This window comes from Hippopotamus amphibius, chromosome 17, assembly GCF_030028045.1.
Source record: "Hippopotamus amphibius kiboko isolate mHipAmp2 chromosome 17, mHipAmp2.hap2, whole genome shotgun sequence".
NCBI lineage: Eukaryota > Metazoa > Chordata > Mammalia > Artiodactyla > Hippopotamidae > Hippopotamus > Hippopotamus amphibius.
Genome location: NC_080202.1, coordinates 13,212,370 through 13,231,321, shown reverse-complemented (window position 1 = coordinate 13,231,321; position 18,952 = coordinate 13,212,370). Strand labels below are relative to the sequence as shown.

Genomic DNA, 18,952 nt, shown 5'->3' with positions numbered 1-18,952 from the left:
GACCTCATACATAGAGGGTCTGGGAAAGAATCTGTGTCGAAACTCATGCAGGATGTTGACAGAAGCCAGTTCCTTGCAACTGCAGGTCTGAGGTCCCCATTTCCTTGCTGGCTGTTAGCCAGGAAGCACTCTCAGCTTCTAGAAGCTGCCCGCATTCCCTGTCATGTGTCATGTGGCTGCATCTTCAAAGCCAGCCAAAGCACATTCAGATTTCATGCTTTGAATCTCTCTGATTACCCCATTCTGCTACCAGCTGCGAAAAACTCACTGCTTTTAAAGGTTTCACCTGATTGGGCTATGCCCACCCAGTAATTATATCTCAGAGTCAGCTGGCTTGGGACTTTCATTACATCAGCCAAATCCCTCTCCAGCAGTGCTTGGGTTAATGTTAGATTGAATAACCAGGGGACAAGAATGTGGTGGCGGGGAGCGGGGCCTACCACGCCCTGCTAACACTTCCTACTCAAAGCAAAAGGATAAGGCACTAAAAAAGGACCAATGCGGTTTGTACCACCTGCTCTTTCCCAGCTCCCCTGCATGTCCCATTGCCTCTCTGATGGTATTTGCTACTACTTTCTATCTGCTCACCCTGTTCAGCCACCACTAGCTGTTCATCCAACCTGCTGTTGCTTACACACGCCAGACACTCTCCCACCTGAGGACCTCTGCCCAGAACGCTCTTCTCTCAGATATCTACTTTGTTGACTCCCGTATCTCCAAGACTTTGCTCCACTTTCACTCTTTCAATGAGGCCTATCTGACTACACTACTTAATATTACAACCTGTACTCTCGCTCCCAGCACTGCGTAGTGCCCCTACCCTGTTCAATTTTTCCTCTTTTCTACTGTACTTATCATCTTTAACATATTATATATTTTACTTATTTATGATGTTTATTGTCTGTCCCTCCTTGCTAGAATTAACCTCCTCAAAGGTAAGGATCTTAGTCGAGTTTTTTAAATGACGTATTTTTGTTTACTAAGCACCTAGCACAGTGGCTGGTACAAAACAGATGTTCAATAAAAATTCACTGAATGGGGCTTCCTAGGTGGCACAGTGGTTAAGAATCTGCCTGCCAATGCAGGGGACACGGGTTCGATCCCTGCTCCAGGAAGATCCCACAAGCCGAGGAGCAACTAAGCCCATGAGCCACAACTATTGAGCCTGTGCTTTAGAGCCTGTGAGCCACAACTATTGAGCCCATGTGCTGCAACTATTGAAGCCCATGCGCCTATAGCTTGTCCTCTGCAACAAGAGAAGCCACGGCAATGAGGAGCCCGAGCACCACAATGAAGAGTAGCCCCCACTCACCGCAACTAAAAGAGCCCGCACACAGCAAAAAAGACCCAACGCAGCCAATAAAATAAAAAAATAAATAAATAAATTTATAAAAAAAAAAAATTCACTGAATGAAGTTTGGGAAACTCCTGTTTCAGTTTTTTATTTATTTAGTTTTTATTTTTATTATTTTTATATTTTTGGCTGCACCGCATGACATGCAGGATCTTAGTTCCCCGACCAGGGATCAAACCCATGCCCCCTATAGCAGAAGTGCAGAGTCTTAACCACTGGACTACCAGGGAAGTCCCTTGTTTCAGTTTTTTACATACGTATGTGTGTACTAGGTTGTGGTGTAAAATATATTTCTTATTGAAGAGTGCAGTCAAGAGTGTTTGCAAACTACTGGGATTAGACTGTATATGACCTCTACGGCTCCTTCCAAATATGAGCATTTATGAATTTCTATGTGCAGCTAGTAAATCTCCACTATATCCTCTGGGATATGGCAAGATGCATAGCCTAGTGGCGACAGCAAGGCACTGATTATTGAAACATAATACTGACACCAAAAAAGCTAAATAGCATCCCTACCTGTTCTATAAGTAGGTTAAAAAGAACTGTGGAAACACTAAGAACTGTTAAATGCCCCAAAATATAAATATCTGAACTTAATTCTTCCATCAAAAAGAGATATAATTGGAAAGCAAATCACAAAAGAGAACATTTTCCAGATCAAAATTTCCCTGGTGAAGGCTTCCATTCACTTACTGAAGAAGCGAAGATGAGTGAAGAAAGATATCGCTCAAAGCCTCTGCTGTAGAAATCGTGACCTGAGTGGACTTGGGAAGCAAAGACCACTTCTGAAGTACGTATGACTTCCACTCATCCACTGGCAGATCCATGCTACTTTAGATCTAAAAAATGAGTAAGAAAATAAGGAATTCAAATGTCTACAAATGCACAATTCTAGAAAATCAAGACTACATTCAAGCAAGCATGAAGCAACAAAATCGATTCTTGCGGTCTCTTCCTATAGTTGTTTACATACAGAGGAAGGACCTATTGTCTCTCACACCAACTCACTCAACATCCCTTCATTCAGAAATACTTATTGAAAGCTGACTTTGTTCCAGGCATCATACTAGGTAATCGTTACACAATGATGAATCGGCTCTCTTACACAGTTCAGTTTTTTCTTTTCAACTCCCAGGTCACTCCTTTAGTGCAAGCCTGTACCAGTTCCTGTGCGGCATTCCTTCTGGAGTGTCATAACTAGTCTCCACACCCACACCCTCTGACCCCCCCACTTCCCCATTCCATATTCAACCCATCCTCCACATTGAGACAGATGGCAGTCCTCCACCTTTAATCCATCAATGCTCCTCCTAGCATTTGAGGAAGCCCAGTACAAACCCTTCATTATCTGACTCTTGACTTACTTTCTAATGCTCAAGTCTCATTTCCTTCTCTGTACCCTACTAGCCTAGCTACTCAAAGCCATCTCCAGCTTGCCAGGGTATTCATCCCCCTAGTTTTTGCAAAGGCTATTCATTCTCTCTACCCTCACTTGGAGTCCACCTGGTAACTTTCCACACATCCTTCAAGACTCAGTTCAAATGGTACCTCCTCCGGGGAAGAACGTCCCTGATTTTTCCACCTGTGACAGCAGTGCATTTTGTGTCTCTCCTGGGGCCCAAACCACGTCTACCTTGAGTTAGGGCTACTCATAGCAGAAACTTCCTCGACAGACTGTGCTCCCCTTTGAGGGTAGGGACCAGGTCTGATTTACCTTGAGAGATCTCCCAACGTGCCAAGCTCAGGGTCTGGCACCTGCGGGAGCTGAGCTCTGGGATGCTGAAGGAAGCAAGTCACTGTTCTGACTACATTTAGTAGAAGAGTTACCAGGGAACAGCTCTATCACGCCTCTGAGCTACCAGATCAGCCTCTGCCCGCCAAAGGCCGAGGGGGTACGTTTTCGAGAGCCTGCTCGGAAAGCTTCCGGAACGACTCCACCCCGCGCCCTTCGCCGCGTCCGCTGCACGCCTCGCGCGTCACGCTTCGCGCGCCCCGCGTCGGCCCCGCCACCCCGAGACTAGGCCCGGGACCTGGGCTCCGGTGGGTCACGTGGGCCGCCCGTCTCGCCTCGGCCAATGCGGTGACGCCTCGGCCCCTAGACCCGCCCCCATGCCGTGAGCACGTCGGAGGCGGGGGCGGTCCACGCAGCTCCCCGAGCCAATCGCTTTGGAGCGCGCGGGTCCCCGGGAGCAAAGCCAGCACTGCGGGGGGAGCCGGAGCGCGCGAGTTGTGGCGGCGGAACCATGGTGGGCCACCTGAGCGAGGGGGCCATTGCGGTGAGGCACTGCCTGCGGGCCGGGTGCGGGCCGGGGTGGCTGTGGGCCCTGGGGCTGTGCGGGGTGGAGGAGGGGGAGAGAACGCGGGAGGAGGAGATAGCGGGGGCCGGGGAGGAACCGCCGGATGACTCCCTAGAATCATCATTCCTCAAAGCCTTTTTCCCATCGTCTTAAAAAAAAAAAAATCACATTTCTTCTGCTTAAGGAGATGAAACAAAATAAACTGTTGATTCTCGCCCATCTCTTCCGCGCAGCCACTCTCGTTCTCCTCCCCTCCCCCCCATCTGCAGCCAGACTTTTCCAGAGTTGTCAGTTTGAAGTTTTTTTCTTTTCCTCGCCTCCCATTAACCCTTCAACCGTCTCCAATCAGTCGCTGCCCTGATTCCTATAGAAGTAACCCTGGCTGAAGTCAGCAGTGCCCCCAGGTCGTTAAACCCAACAGACACTTGAGATTTAAGTTTACCAGAGTTCTTAGCAGCGTTTGACTGTTGAGCCTCGCATTCTTTTGGTAACACCGTTTTCTTTTGGTTTCTGTGGCTCAGCTTGGCCTGTCTTTCCCCGTCTTCTTTGCAGATCCCTCTGTAAATCTTTGTTGACTCAAGGCTCTGCCCTAGGCCCTGTTCTCCCGAGACCATCAAGTAACCATCTATACGTCAATTGCGCGCCAGTGTCTGTGTCCGGAGCCACCTTTACTCTGAAAGACAAACCTCTATCATCTGCGTACTTCATATCTCAGAAACATTTTAAATTCAAGATGTCCCAAAGCAAATCCATTCAATTTCTAAATTTGGGCCTCTACTGTACCCTGTCTGGATGGGTGTCACCATTATTCATTAAGTTGTACCATCCAGAATTTGTGGAATCATTCTTCCTACAAACTCCATCACCCTGGTGTCCAGTCTTTCCCCAAGTCTGGTGTGTTTTACCTTTGCATATATCTCCTAAATCCATCTACTTCTCTCCATCCACACTGGCACCGTTGTTTCTGCCTGGCCTTCTCACTTCTACCCAGCCGAACCCTCCTTCTGCCATTCCCATCATAGCATATTCTCACCTGTTCTTTCCTCCTTTCCAGCCTTTTTTTTTTTTTAAACTTAAACAAAAATCTGGGTATATTTTATACTCCTGCCTTGCACAGGGTCTTTGAACATTCTTTAACCTGTGCTTACTGCCTGGGTGGTTCTTCATTCTCCTCTTGCCGGCTATCGTAATTTTCAAGTCTCTGCTTAGTTACTTCATCAGAGAACCCTTCCTTGACTCCCCTGGCTAGGCTAAATCCCTTTATTTTCAGCCCCTAATTCCTGTTTGTTCACGATATTAAACTCTTGCGTTTCCTCTTCTGTCAAATGAGGCTAATCGTACCTAGTACCTATTGCCTAAGGTTAGTGGGAGGATTAAGTGAGCTATTAAAGTGCTTAGTCCATGCCTGATATGTAATAAATGCTCATTATATTTTACCTATTATTAATAATCACAGATGTGATTTTACATTTATATGTTGTTTACTTGATTGATATCAGTTACTTTGTATCTCCCCCCCCACTGGATTGTAAATTCTTTGAGGCCTGAAATTATGTCTGGTTTTTTTTTTTCTCAACATAGTCTCCCCAATACCTGAAGCAGTGCTGGCAAGTTTTAGGTGCCCAATAAATGTTTGCTAATTGCGTGTGAGGCAGTGAAAAGAAAGGGACAGAGATGGATGGGGAAGAACAGTTGGCAGAATCGAGTGAATATTTTAATAAATTAGAAAGAATTAACCCTGAGAAGTGATTGCAAGTTGTAGTCCTTGTTTACTTTGTAGCTGCTACCCTGCATCTTTGAGACAAATTAGGAATTATTCTTCACCTTTGAAAAAGAGTGACCATGGTATTATTTAAACAATTTGATGAGTTAATTTTGGCTATATTCAAAATTTTGGAAAGCTGTTTCCATTGTTAGGCCAAGTATTACTTAGGTTTTGTTCATAAATGATGAAGAAAATTTGTGTGTGTGTGTTTGTGGCGATGGAGTGTAGAGAACCTTTATCAAGTTTGTTTATCAGCTAAAGCAAGTAATATTTTAGTTCAAAAGACATAGACCCCTCAGAGGATAAGCAACTAACACTCAAATAGTAGAGGCTAACATAAAATAAGAGAGTATGCGTGGAACTATTGTGGTAAATAGGACTGATAGCATTTGTATCTTGGGTAATTAGGTAATACAGAGAAAGGGAAAGAACTATCAGTGATCATTTCCAATGTGCCAGATACTTTATTATAGTCAGTACTTACAGTAACCCTGTGCTGTAGATTTTTATAATTAACCCCATCTTACAGAGGAAGAAATTAAAGTGCAGAGAAGCTAAGTAGTTTGTGCATGAGGAGAGAATTTGCACAGGTGCTCTTGACCATCACGTTCTGGTGCTTGGTATTTTTTCTTTACAATTTTATTGAGGTGTAATTGACATACAGCACTGTGTAAGTTTAAGGTGTACAGCATACTGATTTGACTTACCTCATGAAACAATTATTACAGTAAATTTAGTGAACATCCATCACCTCATATAGATAGAAAATAGAAAGAAGTGTTTTTTTCCTTGTGATGAGAACTGTTAGGATTTACTCTCTTAATAACTTTCACATATAACATTGTTAATTATATTTCATATATAGCATTGTTAGTTATATTAACCATGTTGTACATTACATCCCTGGTACTTATTTATCTTATAACTGGACGTTTGTACCTTTTGACCACGTTTGTCCAGTTCTTCCTCCCTGTACTTCCTACCTCTGGTAACACAAGTCTGATCTCTTTTTTTCTATGAGTTTGTTCATTAGTTGTTTTTGAACTATAATTGGCCTACAATACTGTGTTAGTTCCTGGTGCACTATATAGTGACTCAATATTTCTGTGTATTACAAAATGATCACCACTGTTGCTTTGTATTTTTATTAGCAATGTTAATTTGGAAAATTTAAGTCAATTCTGTCTTAAATGTATATATCATGTTATATGTCCCAGAAGAGTAAGTCTTACTATATTCACTATTTATGATACAAATAAATTAAAAAGAATAATAAAGTAATACATACATTTGGTTTTAGAGTCAAATGAAACAAAAAGGTGCTTCATGAAATTACTGACCCACCCCTTCCCCCATTTCTGTTCCCCGGAAACAGCTACTTTAAAAAAAAGAAAAATCACCTTTACTGAAGTTCAATTTTATTTATGTATAATAACTATAATGCATGTTGTTTACAAACTATATGCAGTTTGATGAGTTTTGACAAATGTATACACCACCTCAATCTTCTCCTTCTCCATCCCCTGCCCTAGGTGGCTGTAGGCAACCACTGTTCTGAGTTCTGGTTTCTATGACTATAGATTAGTTTTGACTGTTCTAAAACTTCGTATAAATGGAATCAAATAATATGTGCCCTTTTGTGTCTGGCTTCTTTCTTTTAGCAAAATAATTTTTGAGATTTATGCATGTTGTTTCAGTAGTTTGCACCTTTTTATTGCCCAGTAGTAGTCCATGGTATGAATAAATGCAACGTGTTTGTTTACCTGTTGAACATTTGGGTTATTTTCACTTTTTGGCTATTATGCATGAAGATGTTATGAACTTTTATGTACAAGTCTTCTTATGGAAATATATTTTAATTCCCCTGAGATAAATACCTGGGAGTACAATTGCTGGGTCATGTGCTAACTGAACATTTAACTTTATAAGAAATTGCCAAACTGTTTCCAAAGTAGTTATGAGAATTCTGGTTGCTTCGTATCCTCACCAACACTTAGTTTTGTCCATCTTTTTCAGTTTACCTGGTCTAGTCAATGTGTAGTGGTATCTCACTGTGATTTTAATTTGTATTTCCCTGATAACTAATGATCCTGAGCATCTTTTCATGTGCTTTTTGGCTGTTTGTATGTCTTTTGTGAAGTGTCTGTTCATATCTTTTGCCTCTTTAAAAAATTGAGATGTGTCCTTATTAGTTAGTTGTAAGAATTCTTTATTTAATCTGGACATGTCTTTTGTTAGATAAAAGCATTACATATATTTTCTTCCAGTCTGAGGCTTGCTTTTTCATTCTTTTAATGGTGTTTTTTTTTTTGAAAGAGCAGTTTTAAATTTTGATGTTCAGTTGTTTTTTTCCTTTTCTGGATTGTGTTTTTGTGTCCCCCCAAATCTTTGTTTCCCGCAAGGTCACAAATCTTTTGTCCTGTGTTTTCTTCTAGAAGTTTTATAGTTTTAGTTTGTATTCAGGTCTATAGTCCATTTCAAGTTTATGTATGGTGTATAGATCATTTTTTCCCATGAAGATATTCAGTTGTTTCAGCCCCATTAAAGACTGTTATAAAGACTATAATGTTCCGTTGAGTTGTGTTGTCACCTTTGATAAAATTTTTATATTAATATATGTCTATCTCTGGAATGCCTATTCCGCCATTGCTCTGTATGTCAGTACTTACACCAATACCACATTGTCTTCATAACTGTAGTTATATAGTAAATCTTGGGCAGTGTAAATTCTCCAGTTTCATTCTTTTTCAAAATTGTTTTACTGAATCTAGCTTCTCTATATTTTCATATATATTTTAGAATCATCTTGTCAACTTCTAATAAGCCTGATGGAATTTTGATTGATAGTACATTGCATTTATAGATCAATTTGGGATTAGTTGACTTCTTACAGACGTTGAATCTTTCAAGCCATGAACATGATATATCTCATTTATTTATTTAGGTTTTCTTTAATTTCTCTTAGTGTTTTGTAGTTTTCAGTATGCAAGTCTTGCATATGTGTTGTTAGACTTAGGTTTTTTTTAATGGTATTTTAAAATTTTCATTTTTCAGTTGTTTATTGCAGTATATACAAATACAGTTGATTATTGCATATTAACTTTGTATCCTGCAAAGCTGGTAAATTGACATGGTAGTTTTTTGTAGATTCCTTAGGATTTTCTATATACATGATCATATCTGTACATGAAGACAGTTTTATTATTTACTTTTCTATCTGTATGCCTTTATTTCTTTTTCTTGCCTTATTGCATTAGTTGGGAGCTCTACTGCCGTATTGAATAAAAGTGATGAGAGCTATATCCTTGCCTTGTTCCTGATCTTAAGGGAAATCATTCAGTCTTTTGCCATTAAGTGTGATTGGTAATTAGATTTTTTGGTAGATGCCTGCTACCAGTTTAACCCTCCCTTCTATTCCTAATTTGCTGAGACTTTTTATAATGAATGAATGTTGAATTTTGTCAAATGCTTTTTCTGCATCTGTTGAGATGATTGTGGTTTTTCTTCTTTATTCTGTTAATGTGACAAACTACGCTAATAGATTTTTGAATGTTGAGTAAACCTTGTCTTCTTGGAATAAACCTCACATGGTTACAACATATATCCATTTTGTGTAGTGCTAGATTTGATTTACTAATATTTTGTTGAGGATTTTTACATCTGTATTGATCAGTGATGTATAGGTCTGTAGTTTTCTTTCTCACAATGACTTTTTGTAATGTTTTTTCTATCAGAGTAAAAGTAACATCATAAAATGAGTTGTAAAATGTTCTCTTCTGTCTCCTGAAATAATTTATGCAAGATTTGGTGTCTTTGTCATTAAGTGTTAGGTAGAATTTACCAGTAAAGCCATCTGGACCTAGAGTTTTCTCTTTTGGAATATTTTAAGTTATAAATTTAATTTCTTTAATAGCTATAGAATTATCTAGATTTTCTGTATTTTTATGTAGTTTTGATAATTTATATTTTTAAGGGACTTATCCATTTAATCTAAATTGTTTCATAAGATTCCTAAAATTCTCTCATTTTATATATGTAAATATAAAATTATATGTGTATGTGTGTATATGTATATACACATGCACGTATACATATATATATGGGATTTATAATGATGCCTTTTTCATTCCTGGTATTGAGAATGTATGTTTTCTTTTTCTTGACCAGACTAGCTAGAGGTTTATCAATTTTATTGATCTTTTCAAAGAACCAGCTTTTGGTTCAGTTGTGTTTTTCCTATTGTTTTATCGATTTTCTATTTCATTGATTTTTGCTCTTTTATTATTTCCTTCTTTCTGTGTACTTGGGTTTAATTTATTGTTTTTCTGGCTCCTAATGGTGGACACTTACATAATTGACTTTGGACCTTTTTCTTCTCTAATGAGAGCATTTAAAGCTATATTTTTCCCTCTAAGAATTGCTCTAGGTACATCCCACAAATTTACATAGATTGTATTTTCATTCTATTAATAACTTTCTGATTTGTGATTTCTCCTTTGGCAGATGGGTTATTTAGAAAGTTGTTGTTTAACTTCCAAGTATTTGGAGGTTTTCTAGATATCATATTGTTATTGATTTCTAGTTTAATTCTAGTGCAGTCATATAACAGAATCTGGATGAATTCAACTTTTTAACATTTACTTAGATTTGTTTTATTGCCCAGTATGTGGACTGTCTTGATGAAAATGTTCCAGGTACACTTTAAAGAATGTGTATTTTGCAGTTGTTAGATAATCTCTTTAGGTCAAGTTTGTTGATAGTTTAAGTTTCCTGTATTCTTATTTCTACATTTTTTGATCTATTTGCCCTGTCAGTTACTGAGAGAATGTTGAAACCACCAATTATAATAGTGGATTTGTCTGTTTCTCCTTTTCATTATGTCAGTTTTTCCTTCATGTATTTTGAAACTCTGTTGTTAGGTGAACACATTAATCATTGTGTCTTCTTTAGGAATTAACCCTATTATTACTATGAAATGTCCTTTTTTATCCCTGATAATATTCCTTATCCTGAAGTCTACTTTGTCTGCTGTTAATGATACATCTTTTTCCAGTATTTTATTTTTAATGTCTGTCTTTTTGTATTTGAAGTGCATTTTTATATGGAGCAAATAGTTGGATCTTTCTATTCATTACAATAATTTCTTCCATTTAATTGGAGTACTTGAACCATTTATGCTTAATATAATTACATGTTTGGGTTTAGATTTTTTGTTTTGCTGCTTGTTTTTTATTTGTCCCATCTTTTCTTTGCTGTTGTTGTTGTTTTTCTTTCTTCTCTTTTTTTTTAACTTTTCCTTTTCCTGACTTTTGGATTATTTGAGTATTTTTTATGATTCAGATTTATTCCACTATAACAGAATACTATAGACTAGGTGATATAAACAGCAGATTTATTTCTCACAATTCTGGAGGCTGGGAAATCCAAGATCAAGGTGCCCATATTCTGTTCTGGGTGAGGGCTGTCTTCCTGGCTTGTAGCTGCCATCTCACTGTGTGCTCACATGACCTCTTCTTTGTGTGTGGAGAAAGTGAGTTCTGGTGTGTCTTCCTCTTTTTATGAGAACAGCAGTCTCATTATGGGGGCTCAACCTTCATCTAAAACTACTTGCCTCTGAAGATCCCTATCTGCTGATACCATCATATTGAGGGTTAGAGTGTCATCATATAAATTGGGAGGTGGGGCCAGGACACAGATGTTCAGTTCAAAACATAGTGCTTCTCAAGTGTTTTGATTTTAGAATACCTTTCACTCATAAAAATCATTGAACCCCTGCCAAAGTTTTTGTTTCTATATTAGAAATTTATATCTACCTTACCATATTTGAAATTATAACTGAGATATTTTAAAAATATTTATTCATTTAAATAGTAATAAACTCATCTGTTAACATAAATAACATGTTTCATGAAAAACAGTTATATAGTTCAAAACAAATAGAAAAGTGACACTGTTCTACATTTTTGCACGTTGCTTTAATATCTGGCTGATAAGAAGACATGACAGCTAGATTTTCATATCAGCTTCTGCATTCAGTGTACGGATATATGGTTTTTTGGTTGAACTACATAGAGGAAATCTGGCTTCAAATATGTAGTTAGAAAAAGGAGAGGAGCATTTTAATAGCCTTTTCAGGCTTTTTTGATCCTTCTGATCTTGTAATATAATAAGAAATATATATTTAGTCTTTGTCCAGTTTCTGGTACACAGAACTCCTAAAACCCTTGGAATTTCTTGAGCATGGGAGGAGCCTTTTTTGTTACTCATAATAAGGCCCTTTCAGCCATACCTGAGTTTAGCTTAATGAGGTAACTCTTGGTGGACCCCAAGGTAGCTTCAGGATGGGACCTGATTGCCAGGGGAACCAACGATGTGATTAAAGAGTTGGAACTTTCTGCTCTACTGCTCACCCCACGGGATAAAGCCTGGAGACCGAGCTAATCACCAATAGCCAGTGATTTAATCAATCATGCCTATGTAACCGGGCCTTCAGAAAAATCCCTAAACAACAAAGTTCAGAGAGCTTCTAGGTTGGTGAACACATTTTCAGCTTGTAGTTCTCTAATAGTTCATCTTTACCTGGCCTGTGGCTCCTCATTCTGGGTATGCACAACTTAGAATTCAGCCAAAAACTCAAGGGAACCTCTACATAAGTTATTGAAATTCTTTCTCTGTGTAGCGCCATCATTTTGGGTACTCTGCATCCAGGAAGTCCAGCTACCTTACATCCCTAAACTGATCTGTGCTCAGCAGGACTGCTTTGTCCTTGGATTCCCTTCCCTGTGCTGTGGTCCACAGGTGCCTCTGTGCAGAAACCCAGGGTGATTGTAGGGCTCCCCTCATTTGTTTTCCTTTCAGGGATCACAGTCTTGTTCTACCTGTTGTCTGGTATTTGAAAACAGTTTATATGTTTTTGTCCAGTTTTTAGTTTATGGTTAGAAGAGCTAGTCTGGTATCACTTATTTCAGCACGGGCAAAAGCACAGGTCAGACAACCAGTTTTAGCTAGCTAGTTTTTCTGATGGTTACCTTTAAATGATGGCTTTTTAAAAACAAACTAAAAGCCTGATTGATAGTTATTTTGGTTTTGTTAGAAATTATTTTTGTAATTGCTAATAGAGTCATGAAGTTTAACATTCAAAAAGTATAAAAGAGGATGTAGTGCAAGGTCTGCCTCCCACACGTGTCCCCCATCACCCGATTCCTCTCACAAGAGGCAACCAAGAATAAAGATGCAGATACAGAGAATGAACTGGAGGACACGGGGTTGGGAGGGGAAGCTGGGACGAAGTGAGAGAGTAACATAGACATAGATATACTACTGAATGTAAAATAGATAGCCAGTGGGAAGTTGCTGTATAACAAAGGGAGATCAACTCAATGATGGGTGATGCCTTAGAGGGCCAGGACAGGGAGGGTGGGAGGGAGGGGATATGGGGATATGTGTATAAATACAGCTGATTCACTATGGTGTACCTCAAAAACTAGTACAAGCGTGTAGAGCAATTATATTCCAATAAAGAGCTTAAAAAAATAAAAACAATAAAAAATTAAATTAAAAAAGAGGCAACCGGTGGTATAGAAACATCTTCTTAAGGTTGCATAATATTCTGTTTTAAGGATTTGCCATACTGATTTGTCTGATTCCCCATTAATGGGCAGTGTAGGGAAATAAATGTGCTGTTACGAATAATGAGTGCATATGTGATGGCAGCATTTTAGGTGTAGGTAAGTGTATCCTTGTTGGTAAGTATGCATTCCACTTTTATAATTTTAGGATTTGTCCAGAGTGATAAAACTTAAAGTAGATTTTCAAATAATAAGCTCCAAAGAGGGTCTTTTAATAATGTGATCTGTGGTTTATTCCAAATACCAAATTAAATATACGTCAAGTTTTAATCAGGACTTGAGTGCCCATCTCACAAGAATCTGTTTTTACTTTTTCAGGCCATAATGCAACAGGGGGATACATCCATAAAACCCATCCTCCAAGTCATTGTGAGTACCTGCATATTTTTATGTCAAACGTTTTTTAAACTTACATATAATTATAAATTACATTTGATAGAGGACATATAGTCCACTTTAGGAAATTCTCTCCATCGTCACAAAAATAGTCCAGTCCATGTTGTAACTCTCAGAGAGGAACCAGGCTTTATTTATTTATTTTTAATTTTTATTTTATTTATTTATTTTTTTATTTTAATTGTGGTGCACTGGCTTAGTTGCTCCGTGGCATGTGGGATCTTCCCAGAGCAGGGATCGAACCCATGTCCCCTGCATTGGCAGGCAGATTCTCAACCACTGCGCCACCTAGGAAGCCCCCAGGCTTTATTTTTAACGTTATGTTAGCCAGAGTTTGACTTTCAGAGGTTCAGATTTGAGGCTTTGCCTTTCTGTTCTTTCCACAGTCGGTGGGTGCTGTGGCGCTGTACACAGTTACCACTGCCTTCTGGGTTGTCTTTCTGCCCTGGGGTTTGTCTTGGTCAGATCCGCCTCACATATGGCCTCTGGAGAGATCTACCTGAAAGGAGCTTGTCTGCTTAAAAGTCTTCATTAACCCCATCATTCATTTAAGGAGGTCTCAAATTTTAGTGAGAATTTTAAAAAGCAGTAGGAGCAGGATCCCGGATCATACTTGCAGATTCTGAGTCAGTAAGCCTGATGGTCTGTGTCCCTGTTACTCCTAAACTCACTGCCAGTCATTACTTAAGGCTGTTTTCGTATTTTGTTTTCTTCAGAAAGCTGCCTCTGATTTCCTTCAAGCTGGAATAAGTGTCTTGGCTCTGGCCCCTTGCCATTATGTGCATACCTCTGCTATGTCTCTCTGCCTCCGTCTGCACCCCACCTCTTGGGGACAAGGATTTTATTTTTCCATTTTGTATTTTTATCATGTTTCCTACATAGTACCTTACATATATTAGGCGCCTTGTTGTATTTTTTTTAAATTAATTTGCAATCAAATTTGAGTTAGGGAGAGAGAACACAAGCGTATTGGCAACTTACTTTATTCTCATCTATGTTGTTTTTAGTAATGTTAGTAGAGAGAGGTTGGTGGGAGAATCATCAAATCCAGTTTTCTTTTACTTGAATTTAGGCGTGAAGAGAATGGGCAAGCAGTTCAGTGTGTGCTGAACTAATGGCAAACGCATTCTCCTGCCACTTAAATTTACTTACCCCTGGGGACTGAGCAGACAACCTGGCTCATGAATCGTGTTTTCTCTTCTAGAACATCCGTCCCATTACTACAGGGAATAATCCACCCCGTTATCGACTGCTTATGAGTGATGGATTGCATACTCTATCTTGTACGTATGATGTATAAATCTAGGAATTTGTATTTAAATAATAAAAACGCACCCAACACTTTGATTGCAGTCATTGTAGCATTCCAGAAGTCTACATTTGCTTGGCTGTGCCTTCATAAAGACAGCATTGCAGTTGGCAGAGAGCATTCTAACAATAGACTGGGTCTAGTGGAAAGCTGCCACTTGGCTTAATTAATTTTCTCTAACTGGTGCTCTGTGCTTTCTTTGATTAATTTCCCTTAGGATGATATTGACATTTAGTGAATGTGATTGGTTAGTTGTCCTATACTTGTCTTTTGGGGGTTTTATTTCTGTGTTGGAAGCTTTACAGAGAGAAAGGAGAGAATTTGCAGAATATATGCTTACTATCTCTAGTCACAAGGTGAAGGACCTAGAAAAGATTTTTTTAGTCTTTGTCATGAAATCTGAATGATGGAAAAGATGATTTGGGGCACTTTAAGAAATACTTAATTTCAGAGTAGCAGCAGATGTTTAATGCACAGCAAATTATTACTCTTTCACTATGCAGGGCCCGAGTAGTTTCAATTTCAGGAACATATTTAAGGCATTGTTTTTCTTTGCTGGTACAAGTATGATCAGCTTTTAGATTGTCATGACTGAAATGTTTTAGAGACTAAAGTAATCTCTGTGCTTTTCAGCTTTCATGTTGGCAACACAGTTGAACCCTCTCGTTGAACAAGAACGATTGTCTAGCAACTGTATCTGCCAGATTAACCGATTTATTGTGAACACTCTGAAAGATGGAAGGTATGTGGTACATTTTTTCTGTTCTGTTGTGTTGTAAAATGGGACTGATTTTTAGACAGAGAAGTTCATTGCGTGCCAAAATTCAATTAGGAGTTGAAAAGGCAATGGTGAGCTTTCAGCTAAGAATTCACAGCTGTTGAGTTCTGAACTCAGGCAACTAAAACATGGCACCAAAAGGAGAAAAATATGGAACCAAACTGGAAATTTCAGAGCAGGAAATTAAAGCCCAATGCAGAACTCTTACTTCTAATCTCTTAAGCAGCACTGATTTTAGGATTCTCTCTTTAAGTATCTTTTAATGAAATGGGGTCACTTATTAGGGCAAAAGAAGATGTAATTAATTATGTAACACTGCTCCATTTTTGCAGTCCCAAATCTTTCATAGTAAACACTTTTCTTCAGCCAACAGAGTATGCTGAGTATATACAAGATGCTACATGCTAGAGATATAGTGGTGAACAGAACTGTTATTCACACCTGATTAACCACTGCTGAAATGTTTTTTATTGGCTTGCAGAGTCATATTTGCTAAATCTAGGGCAATTTAAAAGCCAAATAAAAATAAGGACTTCCCCGGTGGTCCAGCAGTTAAGATTCTGTGCTCCCAATGCAGAGGGCCTGGGTTCTATCCCTGATCAAGGAACTAGATCCCACACGCTGCAACTAAGAGTCTGTATACCACAACCAAGAAGGCCACATGCTGCAGCAAAGATCCTGTGTGCCACAACTAAGACCTGGTGCAGCCTAAATAAAAAATAAATAAATGAATAAATAAATAATATTTTTTTGAAAGCCATAAATGGAAAGCAATTCATTAAATAAATAAATAGGAGATTGGGAACTGGGACTGAAGGCGAGGGCCAGGCCTGGGGGCCGTGAGGGGCTAGGTGTATGGGCTTTATACTCCAGGCCCTGTCCCCTGAGCTCTGCCCTCAGGTGTTCCACCATCCAGAGCTTGCATGCGCTGTGGGGCACCCCACGACCAGGAGCTGGTGGGTCCGGGGGCTCCTGGGCGGAGGTCCCGGGGCACCCCTCCTCCCTCGGGACCTGTTGTCCCAGTCCTCGTCTTTCCCCCGGAGCTAGTATTCAGGGCAGACCAACGGAGTGGACCTCGGCATCTGCTGACCCTCTGTAACCCCACGGGAGCAGCGCTTCGCTTCCGAGTCCTGTGCACAGCACCTGCCAAATACACAGTGTTTGATGCGGAAGGAAGCGTGAAGCCTCAGTCCTGCACTGACATTGTGGTTCGCCACGTGGCCCCCAATCCCAGCCACTGTGACATCCAGGATCGCTTTCGCATTGAACTGTCTGAGGAGGGAACAGATGGCCGAGTGGTGGGGCGCAAGGACATCACCTCGATTCTGAGGGCCCTAGCGTACCCCCTTGAGCTTCAGGGACAGCCTGACCCAACACTCCACCCAGATCTTCCTTCCCGGACAGCACCACCCATGACCCAGCATTTCCTGGAGAACCCCCACCCGCAACTGGCCACCAGCTCCTTCCTCCTCTTCTTACTGATGGCCACATTCTCTGCGGCCTTCCTGCTGCTCCTGCTCCAGGATGAAATTGGCAGCCAGCTGCCCCAAATCCTTCTCGTCTCCCTGGGACAAAAATTGGTGGCAGCCTACATCTTGGGCCTCCTGCCCATGGTGTTCCTCCGGACCTGAGCTCTCTGCTCAACCTCCACGCCCCGTCTCCACACAGGGACGTGAGACAGCCACTGTGATGCTCATAGCCTTGCCTCAACTTTTCCTTCTGCCCACCCATCCCCTACCACCCCAAACCCAGGGATTTGTATTCATTTTCCAAGTTGAATAAAATAAGTTTGTAAAATTGAACTGACAAAAAAAAAAAAACCCCAAAAAAGAAAACTAACTAACTAAATAAAGAGTAATAGATTGCAACCTATTCAATAAAATAGGAATTCATAAGTCCATACTGAATAAATGAATACATGGGGGTGGGGGGACAGAAAGCTTTTCCTCACAATAGAATGCCATCTAAAAATGTAGATGGAGTGATGAAATTAGAAAATCACCGTTTGGCAACCATTATAATATTGATTCAGGCAGGAAACATTAATAGGTGCTATATAAGTTTCCTGTGGTGGCTGTAACAAATTACCACAAATTTGGTGTTTTAAAGCAACGGAAATTATTTTCTCTGGAAGTCAGAAGTTGAAGTCGGTTTCACTGGGCTGAGATCATGGTGTTGGCAGGGCCTGGCTCCGTCTGGGAGCCCTCTGGGAGAATCCACTCCTTGCCTCTTCCAGCTTTGGGTTGTGGCTGGCATTCCTTGGCTTACAGCTGCATCACTGTAATCTCTCTCTCCATGGTCACATTACCTCTTCTTTTTTTTTTTTTTTTTTTTAATGTTTTGTTTTTTTTTTTTTTTTTTTTTTTTTTTGGCACACGGGCTTAGTTGCTCCGTGGCATGTGGGATCTTCCTGGAGCTGGGATGGAACCCGTGACCTCTGCATTGTCAGGCAGATTCTTAACCACTGCGCCACCTAGGAAGCCCTACCTCTTCTTCTGTCTGTGCCAGGTCTGCCTCTGCCTCCTCCTTAGAAGGACGTATGTGGTTGTTTTAGGGCCCATCACACAATCTGGGTTAAAATCACTGTGTCAATCCTTAATTTAATCATATCTACAAAGTCCCTTTTTGCCATATATGGTAACATTCACAGGTTCCAGGGATTGAGATGTGGATATCTTTTGGTCGGGGGTGGTCATTCAGCCTAGCACAGATGCTGAAACAAGTGGTGAAAGTTATTTATAGGGTAAAAGTAAGTTATTTATAGGGTAAAAGTACCTCTCCACAGCATAATTATTAATTGTAAAAGGAAAAGAAGCAACTTTACAGTGGAGAAAGCTGGCAGACCGCACCTTATTCTGGTGATTGATGTTAACATTACCAGTAATGGAACAATTAGAAGTCATGTAGTACCTGGTAGAATGCAGTGAAAAGAACACAGCATCAGTACTATTATATTCTTGCTAAAGATGCATAGTCTCTACCCAATCATGAGGAAGCCTCAGGTAAATTGAGGGATATTCTATAAAATCACTGATTTTCAAATTTTAAGCATGAAAGTAAAAGAATCTAGATCAAAGGAGTCTAAAGAGATATAATTAAATATAACAAGTGATCCTGGACTGGATCCTATTGCTATTAAAGACATCATTAAGACAATTTATGAAACTTGAATGGATTCTGTGAATTAGATGGAAGAATTCTTTATGTTTCAAGTTCAATAACTTAACTAGGCTATGTCTCAATGTCAGTTATTCCTGGTTTTTTTTTTTTTTTTTTTTCTGGTGCGTGGTGTATGCCCTTTCAGTCTGAAGTCGGTTGTCAGTGAGATTTTTCTGTTGTTATTCCTTAATGATCTTTTCTATTTCATTTGAGTTCCAGTTTTTACTAGAACTTTCAGTCTGTTCTAGTCTTTATTCTAATGC

General features: G+C 39.8%; 3 protein-coding genes across 9 annotated transcripts in view; 2 read left to right on the top strand and 1 right to left on the bottom strand.

The window, feature by feature from the left end:
* The window catches only part of SMYD4 (SET and MYND domain containing 4), a 42,113-nt gene extending 38,712 nt beyond the window's left edge, over positions 1-3,401 (bottom strand). For 2 of the 5 annotated variants that reach the window (XR_009049877.1, XR_009049876.1), the window contains exons 1-2: positions 3,072-3,401; positions 2,051-2,196 (exon numbers count right to left, since the gene is read on the bottom strand). Coding sequence is in view for 3 of the 5 variants with exons in the window: in XM_057714009.1 (XP_057569992.1) it covers positions 2,051-2,184 (134 nt within the window). In the remaining 2 variants the exon portion in view is untranslated. The remainder of the gene's footprint in view (positions 1-2,050; positions 2,197-3,071) is intronic. The other 3 variants (XM_057714009.1, XM_057714006.1, XM_057714007.1) reach the window with 3 other exon arrangements.
* An 82-nt stretch (positions 3,402-3,483) lies between these two features.
* RPA1 (replication protein A1) overlaps positions 3,484-18,952 on the top strand; it is a 47,721-nt gene continuing 32,252 nt past the window's right edge. Inside the window, exons 1-4 of one of the 3 annotated variants that reach the window (XM_057714013.1) lie at positions 3,484-3,633; positions 13,366-13,416; positions 14,648-14,726; positions 15,386-15,494. In XM_057714013.1, coding sequence (XP_057569996.1) covers positions 3,601-3,633; positions 13,366-13,416; positions 14,648-14,726; positions 15,386-15,494 — 272 coding nt within the window. In that variant the 5' untranslated portion in view covers positions 3,484-3,600. The remainder of the gene's footprint in view (positions 3,634-13,365; positions 13,417-14,647; positions 14,727-15,385; positions 15,495-18,952) is intronic. The other 2 variants (XM_057714012.1, XM_057714014.1) reach the window with 2 other exon arrangements.
* Positions 16,454-17,270, top strand: LOC130839715 (motile sperm domain-containing protein 3-like). The gene has a single exon (XM_057714015.1). The coding sequence runs from the start codon at positions 16,454-16,456 to the stop codon at positions 17,159-17,161; it is 708 nt and encodes a 235-aa protein (XP_057569998.1). The 3' UTR covers positions 17,162-17,270.

Excerpts from the sequence above, each read along its gene's own strand:
- LOC130839715 (XM_057714015.1), top strand. The coding sequence starts at position 16,454 with ATGCGCTGTGGGGCACCCCACGACCAGGAGCTGGTGGGTCCGGGGGCT.